The 20,543-nt window shown below is 34.1% G+C and overlaps 3 protein-coding genes across 8 annotated transcripts; 2 read left to right on the forward strand and 1 right to left on the reverse strand.

Annotated features, from left to right (window-relative positions):
- Window positions 1–204: 204 nt before the first annotated feature.
- Window positions 205–10,512, reverse strand: LOC129791300 (CD63 antigen-like). 4 transcript variants are annotated; one of them, XM_055829377.1, is made up of 5 exons: window positions 10,364–10,512; window positions 6,710–6,845; window positions 3,468–3,540; window positions 2,208–2,713; window positions 205–1,994 (listed from the first exon to the last, which is right to left on the reverse strand). In XM_055829377.1, exons 2-5 carry the CDS (start codon window positions 6,770–6,772, stop codon window positions 1,929–1,931), a joined length of 708 nt encoding a protein of 235 aa, XP_055685352.1. In that variant the 5' UTR covers window positions 6,773–6,845; window positions 10,364–10,512; the 3' UTR covers window positions 205–1,928. The 4 variants fall into 4 exon arrangements, with proteins under 4 accessions (XP_055685352.1, XP_055685353.1, XP_055685355.1 ...); XM_055829378.1 differs by lacking the exon at window positions 10,364–10,512 and adding an exon at window positions 10,262–10,356; XM_055829380.1 differs by lacking the exon at window positions 10,364–10,512 and adding an exon at window positions 9,100–9,523.
- Window positions 10,513–11,089: 577 nt separating this feature from the next.
- On the forward strand, window positions 11,090–15,030 carry LOC129791302 (CD63 antigen). 3 transcript variants are annotated; one of them, XM_055829383.1, is made up of 5 exons: window positions 11,090–11,248; window positions 12,946–13,065; window positions 13,574–13,726; window positions 14,058–14,276; window positions 14,350–15,030. In XM_055829383.1, the coding sequence occupies exons 2-5, from the start codon at window positions 12,997–12,999 to the stop codon at window positions 14,653–14,655; spliced, it is 747 nt and encodes a 248-aa protein (XP_055685358.1). In that variant the 5' UTR covers window positions 11,090–11,248; window positions 12,946–12,996; the 3' UTR covers window positions 14,656–15,030. The 3 variants fall into 3 exon arrangements, with proteins under 3 accessions (XP_055685358.1, XP_055685360.1, XP_055685359.1); XM_055829385.1 differs by having other exon boundaries at window positions 11,142–11,533; XM_055829384.1 differs by having other exon boundaries at window positions 11,142–11,446.
- A 1,383-nt stretch (window positions 15,031–16,413) lies between these two features.
- On the forward strand, window positions 16,414–20,345 carry LOC129791301 (CD63 antigen). The gene is made up of 4 exons (XM_055829382.1): window positions 16,414–16,847; window positions 19,114–19,302; window positions 19,393–19,803; window positions 19,887–20,345. The coding sequence occupies exons 1-4, from the start codon at window positions 16,767–16,769 to the stop codon at window positions 20,109–20,111; spliced, it is 906 nt and encodes a 301-aa protein (XP_055685357.1). The 5' UTR covers window positions 16,414–16,766; the 3' UTR covers window positions 20,112–20,345.
- Window positions 20,346–20,543: the final 198 nt, after the last annotated feature.

Raw genomic sequence — 20,543 nt, forward strand, 5'->3', positions numbered from 1 at the left:
TATTCAATTTTTTGCGAATTTTTGTTCAATCTAATTGACTCAATTATGATTGGAGATTTGTTGGCTCAGTTATTTGTTTACTTGGTACTTATTCCTGATTCTTGAAGATGATTCTAATCACTGTGATAAACGTTACTGATTACCTACTAAAAGTTTAGTATTAATTTTGTCAAATTCTCTCGCAGAAATAATTCCACCAAGTGATTGTGTGTAGGAATATTTTATTTTTATATAGATATATAGTTATTACACATAATTTTTACACCAAAAAAATGCTCCTTATAAAATTTTACACGTATTACAAAGTTTTACGATTAACATGAGTGTTGAGATGAAATGATAAATTTAATATAATATCTCATCGATTTTTCCATTCAAAAAACTTTTTTCCAGCAACTTCTTGCAAGAGAGAATCATCCCAAAGTACCACAAAGGGTTTCTTTGGGACATTTCGACAACTAAAGTGCAAAACTTTAAACATTTCTATACACTGAGAGATTTTTCTTTAAAATGAACATTAATGCTTGGACAGATTTATTTTTCATTAAAATGAGTTTCTTTTCTGCTTAATTAACCCCTCAATTAGTTTTTTTTTGTATGAGGCTACAGAGGGGATTTTTTATCATTATAAATTACACGTAAAAGCTAATATATTTATGTATATAATGTATATATCGTGTGAGGATTATACCAATATAAATTGCTCTTCTGACCTCCAGATCTATAAAATGTTTTGCTTACAAAAGAGGCACAATATTCCTCAGTTTATATCAAATATCGTTTTCTTCATTTCAAAAAGCTTGATTATTTTTCTTTTTTTATCTCATTTGCAGTAGAAATTTAAATTTTTAAATAGTTTAAATTGAAGTTAAAAAGTTCTTGTTAAAAAATCATTTTGTAAAAAAAACTTCTAAAAAGTTTTCTCAGAGAAATTTAAAAATTTTCATTTTTCCCTCGTTTATTTTTAAATGCTTTTTTCTTGTTTCTACAAAACACCCTGAGAAAATACTTAAAAATTTCACATTTTTTCTGTTTTTCTTGTAAATAAAAATTGAAAAATTATTAAATTCTTTGTGAAATATTAAAGAGAGATAGAACCCTTAAATCGACTAGAACTATACATTAATTTAGAAATATAATAATCTGTGTATTTTTTTCACATTAAATGAAGAGCCCAACTTAATCTTTATTTATTACTTAAAAACTAGAATTAATTGTTTCTTTTTTTCTTTCAATAAAAATGGACTGTTTTGGTTTTCTTGCCTTTCTATGAGAGCCTCGACTTTCTTCTTCCATTTGTGGCTTCAAAAATGTTGTCTTCCAACCCACTTTGCAAAAATGGTCCCAATTACCAGATTATGATGCAGATTAAATTGACTAATATACACTTAAAATCTGACCTTATCACAAATAAATTATTAAGAATTGCCACTCAAAATTTCACAAAAAAACTTACATTAAAGAAAATAAAAAAACTCAGGAAATCAGTTCTAATTTAAAAAAGGAAAATCTCAAAAAGAGCTCTTCAATGCAAATTAATAAAAAGGAAAATTTTAAGCTTAAATATAGCTCAAAAGTTTGCGTATAAAGTTTATTTTTGTTTATAAATATGTGTCTATATAACATTTTGCAAAATATATATCCTTTGAGTTTTCAATGTAGCCCAATTTCTTAATACATTTAATTTATTTTTCCTTATCGCTCTCATTCTTTTCCCACCAATAAAAAAAGGAGATTTATTTTGGGATAAAATTTTAAATTTTTAAGAGCAAGAAACGCCAGATTAAATATTCCAAAAAACGTCTTTTACACCGGAACTTTGAGATTTCAAAATTTCATTTTCTTTTTTTATATTCTTACATGGATAATGAATCCTTGGTGTGATGAAAGGATTTTTTTTAGTAATTTGTCCATCTTACCGCCACGTTTTAGACAGCTTCGTAGTTTCGTTTGAATGCTCGTGACAAGCAGCAAGCGAAACAGACGGCCAAAAGCTGGAAAAGAGAGTTAAAAGAAAAATAAAATTAATTAACATTCCACTTCTATGCGCCAAACTGCTCCACTATTTTCGACACGGTTCTTGTCCGTCCATCAAACTAGCTGTTGTGGATAATTTCAATAAATCTCATTTTCTCGTCTCTAAAGAACTTGCTTTTCAAGTTGGGAGGAATGCAGGTTTTTGCACAAATTATAATTGATTGACCCACCTGAACGACGGCAATTCCAATACCAACACCACCCAAGATGAGGGCATTAGTTTGAAGGAGGGACAGCAACTTCTTCATACACCCATCCTGTAGGGAGTGCTCAATGGTGCATTCGTTGGTATTTGCGGGCATCTGGACGCAGCAGGAATTCGGGAGGGTGTTATTGTGGAAAACTTGCTCCCAATCACGCGGACCTTGGACACCGCAGCAGGACAATTCGCTCTGAATGAGGCGCCATGCGTGCTGTGAATCAATGCTCTTGTCGTAGTTGTGGAGTGTTGAGTTGAAGCCCTTCTCGAGGATCTCTTCGAGCTGCCCGTGCTTCACGTACCCCGCGATCCCAATGCCAAATTCCAGAAGGAAGATAACAATGAGAAAAACTGAGAATGTTAGAACCATGCATGAGTTCTCCTTGAGGGCACCGCAGCATCCGAAGAAGGCAATAATGAAGACAACCGAGCCGACAATTATGAGAAGAATCGGGGCCACTGAGACTGATTCATCTGCTGTTTAAATAAAAAAAAAATACATAAAGAGTGTTGAAATTGTTTAATTTAAATCAATTATTGTGTTCAATACTGAAAGGTCCGCATAGTTGGACAACTATTGATCAATCAGGTTGATATACATTAAATGTCAAATTAGTGCTTCTTAAATAAAAAAATATATATATATATATTTTATGACAAAAAACGTCTTTATTCAAAAACGCCAAAACCGATTATTGAGCATAAATTGATAAAAATTTGAAAGAACAATATTTGTTTAATAGTTGATCAATCCATGATCAATATTTATTGAGGTAAAATTCACTCAATATTGATTGAGCAACAGTTGAACACAAATTGGACAACTTATTGTTAAAAAAAATTGAGGAACAATATTTGGACAATTCATGCTCAAAATTGATTCAGTTAAAATTGACTCAACATTCTTTGATCAATAGTTGAATATAAATTGACCAACCGATTGATAAAAAAAAGTGAAGAACAATATTTGCTCAATAGTTGGTCAATAATTGATTGAGTTATAACTGACTCAATAATAATGGTCTCAAAATTGAGTCAAAGAAGATCCGCGTAGATGATCAATTATTGAGCAATCAGAATTGACTTGAGTTTGATCAATAATTAATCAATGATTGACTGGCCTAATTGATTTATCAATTATTGATCAAACTGATTGATTCAATCGTGATTGAGCATTGGATGGCTCAATAATTTGTTTACTGGGTTATTTTATTATTTATGTGATACTTACCCACAAAATTCGAGTAGTGATGATAGGATGATTGAACGATGGCTCCAACTGTGAGAATCAGCAAGCCCGTGAGCTACAAAAAAAAATGTACTGGTAAGCTGACCAAGCTTACAAGAGCTGTGTTTCTTTCAGTGTACCAATTTTGTGAGAGCAAACTATAACGCGAATTAATTTAAATACGCGCAAAGTCGGGAAAAGTTGAAAATTCATACCCTAAGAAATCTTTAGAAGGCTATATCTCGAGAACGGATCCATAGATTTTCATAAATTTTTTTTTGTTTGAAAGGTCTTGAAGTCAGCTATAACATATCGAAAAATGAAAAAAATTTATGTCGCCATTTTCGAAAAATTCGAGTTCGAAATTTTCGAAAACTTTGTTTTCGATTTTAGCGCCTCTTGCGGACATTTTTCGAAGTTGCAATGTTCTAGACATTTGTAAGGTTTCTCGAAACCTTTCATTTGCGCTTGAGTTGATCAAGATCGGACTTGTAGAACCCGAGATATGACATGCTAACTTTAGAAGGCTATATCTCGAGAACGGATCCATAGATTTTCTTCATTTTTGGCATGAAGCTAGATAATATGGTCAGCTACAACATATCCAAAAATGAAAAAAATTTATGTCGTCGTTTTCGAGATATTCATCGAAAACTAATCGAAAATTTTGTTTTTGATTTTTGGCCCCCTAGCGGTCACTTTTGAAACTTCGGATGTTCCAGAGAGTTGTAGGGTTTGTTGAGATCTTTCATTTGAGCCCGGGTTGATCAAAATCGGTCAAGCCGTTTTCGAGTTATGGTCGATTTTCGATGAAAAATTGTGGCGGCCATATTGACTAAACGGCTTGACCGATTTTCGAAAATGAGGTATCGTTGGAAAGGTATTGATGTCCCCTATAACATATAAAAATTTCAGATTTTTAGCTATTACAGGGGCTGAGATATAGCGAAAACAAAATTTTGAGGTTATTCAAAATGGCGGACGCGGGGGTGGGGGGTAAAATTTGACGTCATAATCTGACGTCTTCCAGTCGACTTTTAAACTTTGCCGTTTACCGCAAGTCTCTATCTATCACCGTTCTCTTGCAATTTAGCGTTATACTACGGACGGACGGCCGGCCGGCCGGACGGACGGCCGGAAAAAAAATTTTTTTGGCGCATACGTTTTTTGGAATGTGGGGACCCTAATTCGTGCTCATCCCAAGTTTGAGCCCGATCTGACGACTTTCGATTTTGCTCGGTACACAAAAGCTGTGTCTGAAAGAAACACAGCTAAAACATTCAAAATTTTCTATAAATTTTAGCCCTTTTTTATCAATAAAAAAATCTTTTCAATTGACTTTTGTGTGTTATCAACCCATTTGCTGGACAGAGTAATTAGCCATTCAACTCATTTGCTCTTTGATTTCCTTTCGCCCACCATTGCAATCACGAACACCAATTATTCTGTCGCTTTGATGTTTCCTCTCACGTGATTTGATTAAAATTGGAGGTATAATTCACCTCATGCGCAAAGCACCTGTTAGATTGCCTTCTAAATTCTTTTCCATCTCTTCTACCCACCACACGTCTGTCTACCTTGGAAGTCAAAAAAAAAAACCTTCTTTATACCGTAAGCTTCCATCAATGATTCCCAATTAATATAGAGAAAAGTTCGATGCACACAGAGAAAATCCACCATCATACACAGTGAGTTGATTGTTTATGCAAATTGAGGCACAACTTGGGCCTTATCAATTAACTTCTCTTAAGAAGAACTTCCAGCAGTGAGCACCACATGCAATCACTTAGTAAATTACTTAGGCAACAGCAGTGTGTTGTGCCCAATAAATATTTCCCAGAAGTTGCCTCTTTCGCCTATTTTGCAGGTCAATAAAACATTGTTGCACACCCATCTACCTTCCAGCAGCACATGTGAGAATATTTTCCCAAAATGCAAAATTTTCTCTCTCTCAAAGATAACTCTCAAATAAAAGAAAATGCTTTGCGCAAAAATTTCCACAGTGTTTTTATTGAATAATTTATTGTAATTTTACTAAATGCAGAAGAATGTACGTGCGAGGAAAGTTTTCCAATACCATATAGTTTAATGAGTTTCAAGTAAAAGCAATTTACAAAAAGGAAAATTTAAACATTAAGAGAAATTACTTTTTAATGAGAAAAAATTTGCAACAGACTCAGCAAATATTTTTGAGAAAATTCTCATTGAGGTGTTTACAGGGTGTTGTAATTGAACTGAGAAAATTAAATTGAGGATTTATTTAAATTAATTTGGCATTTATATTTTAAAAGTTATCTATAGTCTTTAATCCTTTTTAGCCCATAACGTTTAAAAGTTATTCTTCAAAGTTTGAGATTTCCATTTCTACGCGATTGAAGAAGATTCTATTTTAAATAAGAAATTCTTTTTGTTTTCTACATAAAAACATTTAAGTACTTCATTTTTCTAGGTGTTTACACACCTAAATATTCTTTTTGGCAACGTCACAATGTTTATAAATTTTACTTTATTGATTGGAAGGGCTTAAAAATATTTAATTTTACAAAAAAATCGATTAGTTTCATTTAAAAGAAAAGTTTGAGACATTCTTGCTCAAAAATTCATGAATATTGGTTAAGAATTGACTTTTTGATACTATTTTAAAGTCAAACTACATTAAGGAAAAGTTCTAGAAGGTTTCTTAAAAGTTTTAGAGAAAATTTTTGTTTAAAACTACTTTTTAAGTCAAATTGAATAATTCCTGGCTAAAAATAAACTATAAAATTAAAATTAACGTTCTAAAAATGCTAGAATAACGTTAGAAAAAATGACAAACGTTAGAAGAAAGCTTGAAGTGTAGAAAAATTGTTAAAACTTCATTCGCTAAAACTGCACAAAAAATTTTGTTTAATAAATATTTAATATATATTTGAAGACAATTAAAAGAACAATTCAGTTCAATTGCCCATTTCTGTTAGCTCACACGGTTCAACATGCTCTACATGTGATAATCATGTATCGAAATATAGTCCTTGAAAGAAGACAATTAAACATTAATATTTTTTTTTATTTGTTTAACAAGAAAAACCGAAAGAGAGCAAACACTTGAAATTTCGGTCAAAAACTCAAATGAATGGGGTATATATTAAATGATAAATGAATATCTTGTTTGGATATCCACTTGTTTAACATTTTCTCTGTTTAAATTCCACACAAGACGTATTTTTGTGATAAGAAAAATTTTCTGAAGGCAGCAATATACTTACAGCAAAGAGCAGATTGAAGAGGAACATCAAGTATTTGACGCAAATTATTCCACACGACGCCATCGTTTGATTTTTCTTTCACTTTTTATTTGTATAAGAAAATTGAGACGTTTTTCTTTCACTTTGTAAAGTCAACCTGAAAAAAATGTAGAGAGAAAAAATAAATATAATAAATTAAGAACTTAAAGCAGAGTTGGGACAATCCATTTTTAATGCGCGAGGTTTATTGAACGTAGGGTTAACCCTCTAACCTGGTAAGGAATCGCACGAAAACTATTCACCCTTCTCGTGAATTCCTTTGTCCCCAGGTGCAAAGGGAAGAAAATAGATATGTTCTCTTGCTCTGCCCTCATTTCCCAACCTATGTTGCCTGTATGTATGTATTCATAATTCAACAGTTTTCGCATAGCGCTTGGCACATTTTCCACCCCTTCGTCTAATCGCTCGATGGCTGTTGAATAAATGAAGGCTCTTCCCCATTTTTTTTTCGCAGAGAAACCGCACTAAACCAAGAAAACGATGACGGTATACCCTAATAAAAAAAAATAGCTCAACCACAGAGGAAAGATGAAAGGTTGTGACCTACATCGTAGCGCGAGAGCCACAAATTACCATTGGGGGTGAATTGCAAATTTTTCCACCTACCACGAAGACACCCAAAAGACGGCAAAAGTTCCGTATTTGGGTTAACAAATCAATCTAAATGCTATCGTATTTTGGAATGAGAGATGAATAGCGTCTTTCACCATTCCCACCTGTATGAGCTACAATAGACGATTATTGATTACTGTAGCACAGCACAACCCCCGTATATACCCTCCCTATTTAGGAGAGACTCCCTACGCGCGCGTTAAACAGCCCAGGAGTAGAGACTTGTGTACAAAAATTATTTATTTCCTACTCCTTGCACCACCATCCCCTAAAGGAGTTTCAACCCCTCGTGTGCGCGCGATGGTATAAAAATATTCTCGCGAGGCAATACGAGTTAGCCCCATGTGGCACATCTACTCCACACACAGCCCATTACTTTAGACTCACTCGCCCATAGCACGCAATGCCATCAAAACTGATAGTCGACATTCCATTTTTTTCCTTCCTTGTTTATCCACGAATAAACTCCCCATAAATTCCACAATTGCTTCAAATGATGTCTCCTCATTCCAGGAAAATTTAATGATTGATTTTCCATCCCTATTCCTTGTTAATTAACCAGGATCTGGATTTTTTTGTAGCCTTTGATATCGATTTATGGGAATCCCTGTAATTTAACCCTTCGTTAGCCAAGGAGGGAAATTGCATAATAAATTCCTCAACACATTACATACAGAAAGAGTATTTAAAAAAAAGAGAACAAAGGGGAGAGAAGAGAGAGAAGCTGGGTTTTTCCTAATGAGGATGCAAGAAAAATAACAGAAAATGATAAGAAAAATATAACAGAGATTATGAGAAATTTAATACTTATTTTACACAAGAAATACGCATTTATTTCCATGTAGAAAATTATCTGGAAATAACTGATATTTGTGAAATAAAATCATTAAACTTTAGAAAGGGTAAATGCAAAAATTTGATTTCTTTTTTTATTAAAATTCTTATTTTTGCAATTTGAATTTAAAGTTTGTGGTTACCACATTCGTTAATTTTTACGTGGATTTTTTTAAATGGATATTTTACATTAGAATACTTCTAGAATCTAGAAAATCGATCTAATAAGATTTTTTTTTACAGATTAAATACTTTGGGAGCTTTTTTTCCTTCAAAACAATCCCTGATCTTATTTTATTTATTCTGATAAATACGTGTAATTTTAGGTTAAGTAGCATTTTATAAGATGCTTTCTGAGAGCCTCAGATTTTTTTTTGGAGATGAAATTTTGATATCAAATTACTTTTCTCCAGCATCTCAATTCTTTTTATGAGCATCAGAGGTTTAATTGATATCAGTTTAAAGGTCAGGATCATTCGAAACAATTTATTCTCAATTAAATCTCTCAAAGCTTTTTTACTCGAAATAAAGAGCTTAAAAACCACTAAAATAAACAAAATAAACGTCGAAAACCTTAGAAAAATTCGTAAAGAACTTCGTAATAGTTTCTAAAGCAACCCCATCTACTGAAATATTGTTTTTTACACCAAGAGACATTTCTCGACAAACGCGTAGCTTTTCCACTTGCAATTAGTTACGCCCATTATCCCTATTACGCATTTTTTCTTCTAAATTCTTCACTTTTTCTGTGCTAAGACACAAAGAATTATTCTCAGAATGACCTTTCACGCGGATTTTCCTACTCACACGCAGAAATAATTCAAGATCTCTCCGGCGTGAGATTATCGTCATTATTTCTTCAAAATACCCAACATAGAATGAACGATATGGAAAATTAGTCACACCAAAAAATCTTTCCATTGCCTCACTCATCCACATTTAACTACACCAATATTTTACACAAATTTTTCAAAATGAATCACAATTTATATTTTTATAGTAAATTTCTTAACATTTCTGGTTGCAAAAGAAATGAAATTCACTTTTTTAATGAATAAAATGTGAAAATATTCTACTTTGTTGCAGCTATTTGTGGGCAAAAACATGCAAACAAGTGATATTTTTTTTGATAAGCCTCATTCGCCTCATTCGTAGTCTTCGTAGTTTATTTTTATCACTTCCAATGACTTTCTTATCAATCCTATTAAATTCTTTTTAATCTGTATTTGCCAATTGACTGGTGATTGAAGATGAATCACTTTCCGGGTGAGGAGATCATTTTAAAAATAAAAAAAAAAGAAATGCACCTCCACTGTGGAGCGCCCCAGAGCAACAAAGAAGGCAAAGAAGAAATCCATCGCGGTTGTGGATGGGATTGTTGAGGTGAATCACAACAATTTGCTGTGCTGGGACTTTTTTATACAATCGAGAGTAGAAAAAAAGAAGAATAGCTCTCGGGAACACCACAGCACTTGAGAATATTATTATGCTAAAGCAACACAAAGGTGGAGAAGAGCAAAAAAGGGTCAGCAACACTCTTTGTGGCGCTTTGGTGGATTAACGGAAGAACACCGTCGAGGACCCCCTTGAGTGCGAGCGCAACAATTGCATCAACAGCGTCCTCGGAAGTGCGCGTAATTAATTAGAGACGGTGTAATTAATTACCATCCAAGCTTGGAGGGTGGTTGTTTATTTATCATCCCCTCAAAACCTTTCGGGGGTGAAGGATTTTAGGGGAAGTCACCGTGATTTCCTGCCCTTTTAGCCCCCCTTGAGGAGTTTTGTCGAACATGATAAATAAAATCAATATTGGGGTAGTGAGAAAAATTTAATGAAGGGTTGAAAAGCGTGAAAATTTTTTTTTATTTGGGGTGGCTTCGGACGTTTATTGCGTGAAATTCTCAAAGCTTCACTTCTGCAAAATTACAGCACGCCCAAAACAACTGAGGCGTGCAGAATCATTTCAGTTTCTCCCGTAATTTCGCTTTATTCACTGAACAAGAGAGGAAAATAAGAGAATTGATTATTTTGTGTTGAAGAAGAATTTCTTTGATAAGAAAAAAATACCCCATCCAGACGGTTCTACGCCCCCTTCTTGCACAACAATTCATCCAATTTGATTGGAGATAATTTCACAAATTCACACAATAAATTCACAAACAAACTCACCTGATTTATGGTGGATGCGAAGAGCTCAAGTGAATACTTTAATTGAATTATTCGAGAAAATTTCAAATAAAACTAACAAATTGTGTTGCAGGCGCGACAAGACCCAACAAAACTTTGTTTCGTTGGTCGTCCCGGTAGTTAATATTTTGTCTGCAGTTTGTTTTTTCGTTCGGGTGTTGTCGTCGCGGTTCGGGAGCGTTCGGCATGAGCGCGGAAAATTTTTATGCATTATTAATAGCAATTTTTTTTTAAAAAGGAAAATAAATCATCGCAATTTTCTATGCAGAGCCAGGAAAAGGATATTTAATATTATAATTAAAAATAAAATAATACCTATTTGTAAAAAAAAGGCTTTCTTTTTTTCAATTTAAATGCATTTCAACGGTTTTTTGTTACTGAAGATTTTTGCAGAATATGTACTGTGGAAATTATTATTCAGAAAAATTGTCCCCCTCGGCCAAATAAAATTTCTGAAGATTTTCTTAAGAGTATGTCTTCAGAATTTCGTCACAATTTAAAAATGTTTCTGCTGAATTTTGCAGAAATTCCGCACCTAGTTTTTTGATGGGAGAAACGATTATGTTTTGCTCTTTTGGATGAAACATGTTTCGTATCCCATCAAATATTAGGTGTCGAATGTCTGCAGAAATATAAGTGCTAAAGAATTTTTTCAGAGCCTAACAATTTCTCTGCAGAAAAACTCTGCGCGCGTAAATGAACCATTCAAAAGTAAACCAACAGTTTGCGAACCGTCGCAGGTGCTCCAATTTTTTAGTCTTAATTCGTCTTCACGTGTGCCAACATCGTCGGCAGTTATCATAATTATCACCCACAATACCACCACCCCCACTCGTTAATATCCCGTGAAATACGCAAATAAAACAGGTGAGAATCGCATCCGCTAATTTGTCTCACGGAAAAAAGGCAAAATTGCGATCTCTGCGCAATTTTCCGGGATTTTTCATTCCAAATTTTCGCCCATGATATGTGTAAAAAAAGTGGGTTTTCTTGCTATCACAGGTGTTCGTACGTACAATAATTAATGATAAGAGAGCCACAGGGAATTTACTTTTGTGCTCAAAGGTGAAAAAAGTGATTTTTTTGGTGAATTTTTGTGCAGTGTGAGGGAGTTTTAGAGAAGAGAGTGTGAGGAAAAATCCTCAATCACAAGTACTACAGAGAACCTTGTCCAAGAATAAAATTTTCCCATCCAACTGTTTACACATTTAATAAATACATCCATAGTGCTCTAGTAAAGCTAGAATTTAGAGCTTGTACGCGATAAAACACATGTTACAATAAAATAATAGTTACCACGTCAGTTACAAATTCAGCACATGTGGTGCGTCCTATTGCCACCCAAATTGATAAAGTTCATTAATCCACTATCAAGTGATTGATTCAAACTTGATTTAATTGAACTTATGAACTCCGTGGGTGACGTAGAATAGAATTTTTATATTACAATATTATTTACATTTTGATCACAAATAAAATCCCCCGCAGATGCTCTCAATTGATTTCACCGAGATTATTTTGTCGTGCAAAAAAATCTCATGAATATTGGAGGAAATTTTATAGACAAGAATTTGAAGAATTTGTAGTTTAAATTGTTGGTCAAAATTCATGATATTTAGTTGGTTACATAAATTAAAAAAAAAACAGTGAAGATAAAGCAAAAGTAATAAAATTTACGGTGATCCCAGAGTTGAGGGGGTTTATCAATTTCTTAAAGAATGCCGTAGTTTTAGTTTTTTTTTTGCAAAACTAATTAATTAAAATTTAATAAAACAAAATGAAGAATAAAAAATACATTTTGAGGGTTCTGAAAGACTAGCTCATAAATAAAAAAAATAGATTAGCCATTAAATTAGAGATGAATTAGATTAAATTGAGGTTTTAATAAAATATTATAAACATAGAAGTTAACCCAAAGTTTTAATTCCTTTGAAAAAAGAAATTAATTTTCAGTTGTGCCTTAAGTTCTTCGCAGAAAAAGCGAATTTGAAAATTTCTAATAAAGTAAAATAAAAGGATAAAGAAAGGATCGCTATTGAATGACATTTCGATGATTCTCTCGTTATCTTCAGGCTTCGTAAGAATATATATAAGGTTCTACAAATAAAATAATATTAATCGGGAAAATTGAAGAAAAAAATTATAGAAAATGCAGGAAATTAAATAAATATTTGTATTATTCCCATATTCTTTCCTTTTTAATTCAAACAAATCATTAGAAATATTAAATAGGTGGGTAGTTATTTTGATATAAAAGAGTCCATCAAGCAAAGAAAAGAATTCTTATTGAAGAAATTCCTTCAATTTGCCACTTGATTGATTTTATTTCTTCAATGTCAAGTGCACTTGGTCATTTTTGCATTAAAAATTCATTGGAATTCCGTTGATGGAACACTTCTAAGGCATCATTGCAGTATATTCTTATCATATTCCTGTATCGCCTTTGCTGTTCAGATTTCTTTTGATGATAAGAGAAACTTCTTTTGGTTTATCGCGCATTGATAAACCCCCTCTTTGTGAATATTAAACCATACTTAGCCACACATTCTATTTCTTTTTTCCAGCAAACAGAATTTTCGTGAATTTGGGAGGAAGAGCGCACAAAAACAGCCAAGATGACTCTCTTATCTGGTGGCGACAACGTTATTAAATACCTCCTCTTCATATTTAATTTTCTCTTTGTGGTAAGTTTTTTTTGTAGTATTTGTTTCTATTGACTCATACCGTGCAGAAAGAGGGAGCATCAATAGTTGGTGGAAAGTCAAGGCTTTTCCCACCCACTCGTCATAAATGGACTGCAAAAGTCGAGGATTGCATTGCATTGAATTTGTATTTTTCACCCTCGACTTGCTAATTAATCATCATGTTCTCTGATACATTTCCCTCGTGAAAAAAGACGATGAGAGCTGATTTTATTTTGTTCTTATCTATTTGCCCCGCGATGTGAATCAGAGGAGTATTAATTCTCTATCACACACACGGGGTGTTTAGTAATTTATTTAGATCATCACGAAAGGTCTTGCAAAAGGTGCCTTTTGTCCTCGCGCTTTGGGCTGAAAGCAAGCGAGCACGTTGATAAGATAAAAGTAAAGTGAAATGCGCGATAAGAGAGGGGAGAAGAAAAAAATAATTATTGGGGATTTTTTTGTACAAGCCTGAATGAATTTTTATGCTTTTTTTTCTAAATTCTAGATCACCGGTATAATTCTCCTTTCTATCGGTCTTGCCGTTCAAGGAGTCTTCTTTGGGTATGAACACCTCCTGGCTGATAGATTCTTCGCAATTCCAGCTTTTCTCATCGCTATTGGCGTTATCATCTTTATCATTGCCTTCTTTGGATGCTACGTAAGTTGTGCGCTGTACGACGGATTGTTTGCAGCAAAAGACTTTCAAAAGGCTTTGTTTTTCTTCTTGGAAAAGAAAGCTCCCAAGTCTCCTATCAATGATAGATAATGTTTGATAACATGCTCCAGAAAAGAAATATTATTATTAATTTATAGACGTTTATTGTTTCGTTGAAATGAATTTTATTTCGTCTGATTCAAAGGATTTATTTTACGATATTTAATTGAATTTTCTTTGTGAATTTGAGACAGAATTTTGCGCAACACGATTTTTGTCAATGAATTTTGCATTTAGAGAGAAATTATTTAATTAATTTAAAATAATATTTCAGGGAGCAATCAGGGAAAACTACTGCATGGTCCTGACCTTCTCTATTCTCCTGGTTTTGGTCTTCATCCTGGAGCTGGCTGCAGGAATCAGTGGCTACGTCCTGAGGAATGAAACAAAGACACTGATCGACAGGAGTCTCCGAGACAGTATGGTGGGCTTTGTGACTCAAGATGAGGCCGCAACACACACCACAGCTCTTTGGGATTCAATTCAGAGAAATGTATGCAGAAAAATGTTTTAAAATTATTTTTTATTGCTCAATTAATCCCAAAATATTGAAATTCTCTTCACAGTACTACTGCTGTGGCGCCTACAACTCCACTGATTGGATTGCTCTGGCGGAGAATACAAAGAATCAGACCCCCATGTCCTGCTGCGAGATCCCCGTGGGATTGATGGGACCTTTTGAGTGTGATCAACCACTAGCCACCAATAGGACAGGTTGCGTCGAGGAGTTTGGCTCCTTCATCCAGGCACACGCTGTAAGTTTGGGAGCTGCCGGAATTGCCATTTGCATCATCCAATTCATCGGGATCTTCTTCGCTTGCTACCTAGCGAGACAGATAAAGAATAAGCAGGGAGGCCATGCAGGCTTCTGAGTTAGCAGCTAAACCAAATGAGGTTGTTTCTTTCTAAGACAAATTCCACCCAAACCCCCTCTAATTTCTGAGGACCTGAAGAAGGTGGTTTTTGTTCTCCCAAAAATACTGTATTTTCCTCTTTATTCTTAATTTATTCAGCACAGCAAAATCAGGCTGTTAAAAGATAAAAAAAAAACATCCAAATGAAATTTTATTACATTTTCTTGCTCCATCGAACATTTCATTGATTTAAAGAATTTTTCGCCCAAGAGATTCATCGTGTATACCTACATATAAAAGGGATTGGCTAGACAAATATATTTTTTTTGTAAAATTATTTGTGAAATTAAAAAAAAAATGTGACAGAGATAATAAAATGGATTATAAAAGTGATTCAAGTTGTCGTGTTTTTCCCCAAAACGTCTTTTTGAACGGTGGTTTGAAAATTTCTAAGAAGTGAATCATAAACTATAGGTATCGATAAGGAAGCTTGAAGAACTCGAAGATTATCTGATAAGAGAAAAGAAATTTATTAAAGAATTTTTAGTGAAATTAAATTAACTAATAAGTCAAGCTTATTCAGTTTTTAAAGTCAGGCTGAAGTTTATTAAGACAGGCCTATTTTTTTTAAGCTAGAGCTATGTTTTTTTTTTTAAATTAGACCTAAGTTATTTCTAAGCTCTGTATGTCTAGGTTTTTTTTTTAATGGACCTAGTAAAAAGCATTTAGCTTCAATTCATCCAGACCTAACTTTTAAATCATAAAAACTTGTCCTTAAAAAAACTTAAGTCTGACTTAAAAAAACTAAACCTAGAAAATTTTAGCCTAGCTTATAAAATTAAAGGGCGGACTTAGTTTTTAATTTCTAGAATTTTTTTGAAAAACTTCTTACGTTTAAAAAAAATTCTTTTAGATCTCTGTGAGCTTATTTAAAAAAATGATTCTCTAAGACGCATTAGTCTTTAAAGACTTAGACCATAACATTTAATTTCCATATCGTTAAGCATGAATAAAATAACGATCAACCTAAACGATTTATACGAGTGAGCAAGATGAATAAATTTATTATTCTTGAAGATTTGGGGAGCAAGTAAATTTTCGCTTTTATGCTTCATAAATTTAAAACTTCTTGATTAAAATTAAGCTTATTCTTGGCTCCATCTGACCATAAAAAATGTGTCCAAAAAAATGTGTCTGGAACATCTTGATTAATCTTCATCCTTAATTAAACCCGCTCAATTCGCTGAATAATTTCTCAAAAAATTAATATCACATTGTAAACTATACCATACACACCGCAGCAAGATTTTATGAATAAAGTCGTGTGTATTGATGTTTTCAAATAGTTGCTAATGTACCTGCTGATTGACCTAGGAATTATTTATTCAGATAACATACACCAAGGGCGTTTGATTATAATGAAATTTCATCAAATAGGGGAAAATCCAGAAATACACTCCGAGAAAAAAATCAATGATTCTAAATTTAAAAAAAATGTTTGAAAAATGTGAAGTTTTTACCCCTTTTCAGCCAAGGAAGTATTTTTTTCGTTTAAAAAATTTCTTTCAAAAAATAAAGAATGATTTTAGGAAGCAAATCTGGGGTGAGAAATAAAATTAATTTCGTGGTGAAATGGCGAAATCCATTGTTGTGCGTAAAAGCTCAAACATCAATTTTCTTTTATCCGCCAACACAACAATGGGTAACACAATTTTTCCTCGCGATATCAGAGGCGTGATTCGGAGCCACCACCATTATATTGAATTCAGGTGTAGTAGGTATGCTTCAACACCTGCGCACACGGAGTATATTTTTGCTCTGAGCTTACGTGGACAACTTTGGTCGTTCATGTGGTGTGAGAGCCGCAGTCTCAACCGTCTATTTCTCCGTAGAAGAACACCCGCAACAGAGGACGAAGTATCAGCTCTCGAGATAAGATAATGATAAGAGGGAGCTTTTACCATTCGCAGGTACCTCGGTGAGCTCGTCTGTGGGTGCACCGAATTAGTTTCAGTGAAGAGACAAAGCAACGATAACAGTGTTGGAGTTGGTTGTGCACGCGAGCTAAAAGAAGAAAAAAAAAACTTTTTTGCGAGGGAAAATCATTTGTGCGTGATAAAGCAGTCAAAATGACCGCAAATTCAAATAATCTCAACGTCGGGATGCGCTGCATCAAGTACATGCTCTTCGTTATCAACTTTATGTTCGTCGTAAGTATATTTATTGAAATATGTATTCAAGTGTTGAATGAAAAAAAATTCCATCCACGTCTTAACCTTGACTCATTTGTTGGGTCATGAATGCCACCAAGGAGAAATAATCGATACACTTGCAGGCAATTTCAACACCTGAATATCCTTTTAAAATCATTGAAAATAATAAGTTGAGAGTTGTTGAGAAAATGAGCATTTTACTTGCGAGCAAAATGGACTCTCCAACTCATCGATAATTTCTTATCACATAAGTTTCCAACACCTGATAACAAGCTTTCTGATAAGCACGCATTTTTCGGGGGAATAATAAATGGCAAAATGTCGGAAAGTCCCAGAAACTTTAGGCTTTTCACATCTCTGATTGAATGAAATATTTTTCATTCTTTTTCACTTTGAGTTATTTTTAGAAAAGTTTTCCGCGTTTTATTCATTTCCATGAAGATCACGACCATCACGCCAATTTTACTGGCTAATAGAAATAGTAGAAATATTATTTTTCAAGTATAGATAATGACTCAAAAGATTGACTTGAGTATTTTTGTGAAATTCCGCTTAACATTGTCTTGGAAAATGCAATAAAATATAATTCTCAGAAGATATTTTTTTTAATTATAAAGAAACGGAAGAAACTGATAAGACGTTATGGTGAAATTTAATTACTGCAGGAAAAGCTTTCTTAAGTGAAATGCGTCGTAAGTTCTCGAAAGAAAGTTTCTCGTTCTGAAATTATTCTGTAAAATGAACCGTTGAGCTTTCATGGAATTTTCCTTTTTCATCTAAAGATTATCTTTTAATTTTTGTAGAGAAGAATAAGGTCCAATGAAATTGCCTAAAAGATCAAGAGAAATTTAAATAAGAATCCTAAAAAGTTATTCTAATCTTGTAATAAAAAAAACAAATAAAGAAGATTTTACGAATTTTTGAGCATTCCTATATTAATTTCCTGACTTCAAATTAAATCTTAATCCTTCTGGGAGCGCCTATCAATGATCAGTAGATCAATTAAGATTATAATCTTTAAGAATTTAACCTACATTTTACCATTTTACACTCAGAATATATTCTTTATTAACATTTATTTCTAAAAAAATGATTAAAAATATATTTTAACGAGGTAAATTGTCGCTTCGCTCCAATTTTCCTCGCCCCGCTTCGCGGGGGGTTTTGCGCTTCGCGCAAATTTTAGAGAGAAAAAAAACTGTGATGATTTATACGTAGATTGGGGTTACTCATCAACCCCAAAAAAATTGCAAAGAGAAGAAATCATTTTCATACAATATTTCCTGCGCCAAATTCAAAAATTCGCAAAAAATGCATGAGAGTTATATGGGGGCTACCTGAAGGGGGTTTTGGGGGGAAAATGGATACGGCCACTCGAAACCGCCTGTTATAAGGAGCCTCTGTGCCAAATTTCATCGCGATCGGTCAAACGGTGTAGATTTGTATAGCCGAACACGACGGAAGATTACCAACAAACAGACCTTTCTTTATTATATAGATTTCTTTATTATATAGATAGATGGAGAGCTCTCATCGAACCCAAAAGGAAAAATTTTGCAAAGAGAAGAAATCATTTTCATACAACATTTCAGGCGCGAAATTCAAAAATTCGCAAAAACTGCATGAGAGTTATATGGGGGCTACCTGAAGGGGGGCTTTGGGGGGGAAATGGATATGGCCACTCGAAACCGCCTGATATAAGGAGCCTCTGTACCAAATTTCATCACGATCGGACAAACGGTGTAGATTTGTATAGCCGAACACGACGGAAGATTACCAACAAACAGACCTTTCTTTATTATATAGATATAAATCAAATGGATTCGAATAACGTAGAGAAGTTTTAGACCTTCTAATACGAATTTCAAGAATTTCGGTTGAGAATTGTTTTTTCTAGATAATTATTAAGTTAGACTTTACAAAAAATTTAAGAAATTCCTGGACATAAATATCTGGGTTAATTTAAGCTCTCGACGCTTTCATGCACTTCTGTGTCGAAAGCTTTGGCCGGTTGATCCTTATAGCTGATGTTCGTAGAAGAATCTAGGCTTTCTAACTAATCCTATCTATACAAACCCCTCGTTTATTCAAAACAAAACCAGGAAAAAAATTCAAACTTCTTCAAAAGTCCTCAAGATCTTTACAAAGATAAGATTCTGAATTTTCTCTCCGATATTTAATCAATTTTCTTGGAAATTTTCTAGAAAAATCATATCAAATGAATTTAATAAAAAAAAAACATTAAAAATGATTTTCCTTGCAGCTCACATCGGTGCTCCTGATCACCGTTGGATTGACCATCAAAACGATCTTCAGTGAATTCGATGCCTTCGTTGATGATCACTTCATGTCCCCACCAACGCTCTTGGTGGCCATTGGATTCATCCTCCTGGCTGTGGCCATCTTTGGCTGCGTTGGAGCAGTCAAAGAAAGCACCATGATGATCAATATTGTAAGCATACCAAAAATTCCCAAAGATCATCCCCTGGATCCTCTCAAACCCAATAAAAAAAACTAATTTATATATTTTTCTCCTTCCCAGTATGGTGTTCTCTTGGCCATAATTTTCGTTCTGGAAGTTTCTGCGGCCATCTCGGCATTCGTCCTTCAAGGGCAGGTGGCTAATATGCTGCAGCGCACCATGTTCCAATCACTGCAGAAATACGATGAGAACTTGTACGTCCGGGAGGCCGTGGATTTCATGCAGAGCGTCCTGGAGTGCTGTGGCGTGCACGGCCGTGAAGATTGGGAGGGAATTCTCGGTCCAGTGAATTCCACGGACGCCTCCAAGGAGATCGTTCTACCTGAGTCATGTTGCGAAATTCACTATCCCGGTGATCACGACACCGAGTGCGTGTGGTTCACGGATGGGTGCTTCAACCAAATGAACTTTGTCATCTCACAGAGTGCCATGTTGATTGCCACAGGAGCTACAACTGTTGCCTTCGTGCAGGTTTGTGTCCCTTTTAAGGGAATTTAAAACTTCTTGGAATTTTTTATGATCAAAAATTAATTAATTTCATTTAAAACTATTAGATTTTGGGAGTCATCTGTGCATTCATGCTGGCCAAGACTATTCGACGAACAAAGACCCAGAGAGCCCTTAGGCAGTGGCAGCTGCAACAGAGTCTGGGTATCTACAACAAACCCATTAATCACTACAATCCACCCTACATTCAGCTCAACAATTCCGAGAAGCCCAAGAAGGATCCTGATGCGCAGGACTTTATCTACCAGCCCAACAGTCCTAGCGTCAATTGAAGCGAAAGCTGGGCTCACAGCGACCTCGAGGAAGCTCTCCCAGAAAGGGGGTTGATTGAAAAAACTACAACCATCCGTGAGAAAAAAAAAAGAGATTGTTGTCCATTTACCACTATCTAAATTCACTTTATAAAATGTTTCTGATCTACGTGCAACAGCAGCAAAATCCTGTGAATAATATCGATTTTATTGGAAGTTAGTTTTAATAAATGTGTCCTTTTCATTATAAGAAAACCTCGTTAATCTTTTCGTTGCAATTTTCTTTGATATATAGGAAGATGGAGACGCCTGGTTGTTAGTAAAATTTAAAGTTTTCCTCCCATTTTTTCCAACAAAATTAATTAATCTCTCCTGCCTCAATTTAGGCAAATTCTCTCGTAAAATATTTATTTTTCCATTAGCTGATAACCCCAGCTCCCCCATGACTTCTTA

Source organism: Lutzomyia longipalpis, chromosome 2 (genome assembly GCF_024334085.1).
Source record: "Lutzomyia longipalpis isolate SR_M1_2022 chromosome 2, ASM2433408v1".
Lineage (NCBI taxonomy): Eukaryota > Metazoa > Arthropoda > Insecta > Diptera > Psychodidae > Lutzomyia > Lutzomyia longipalpis.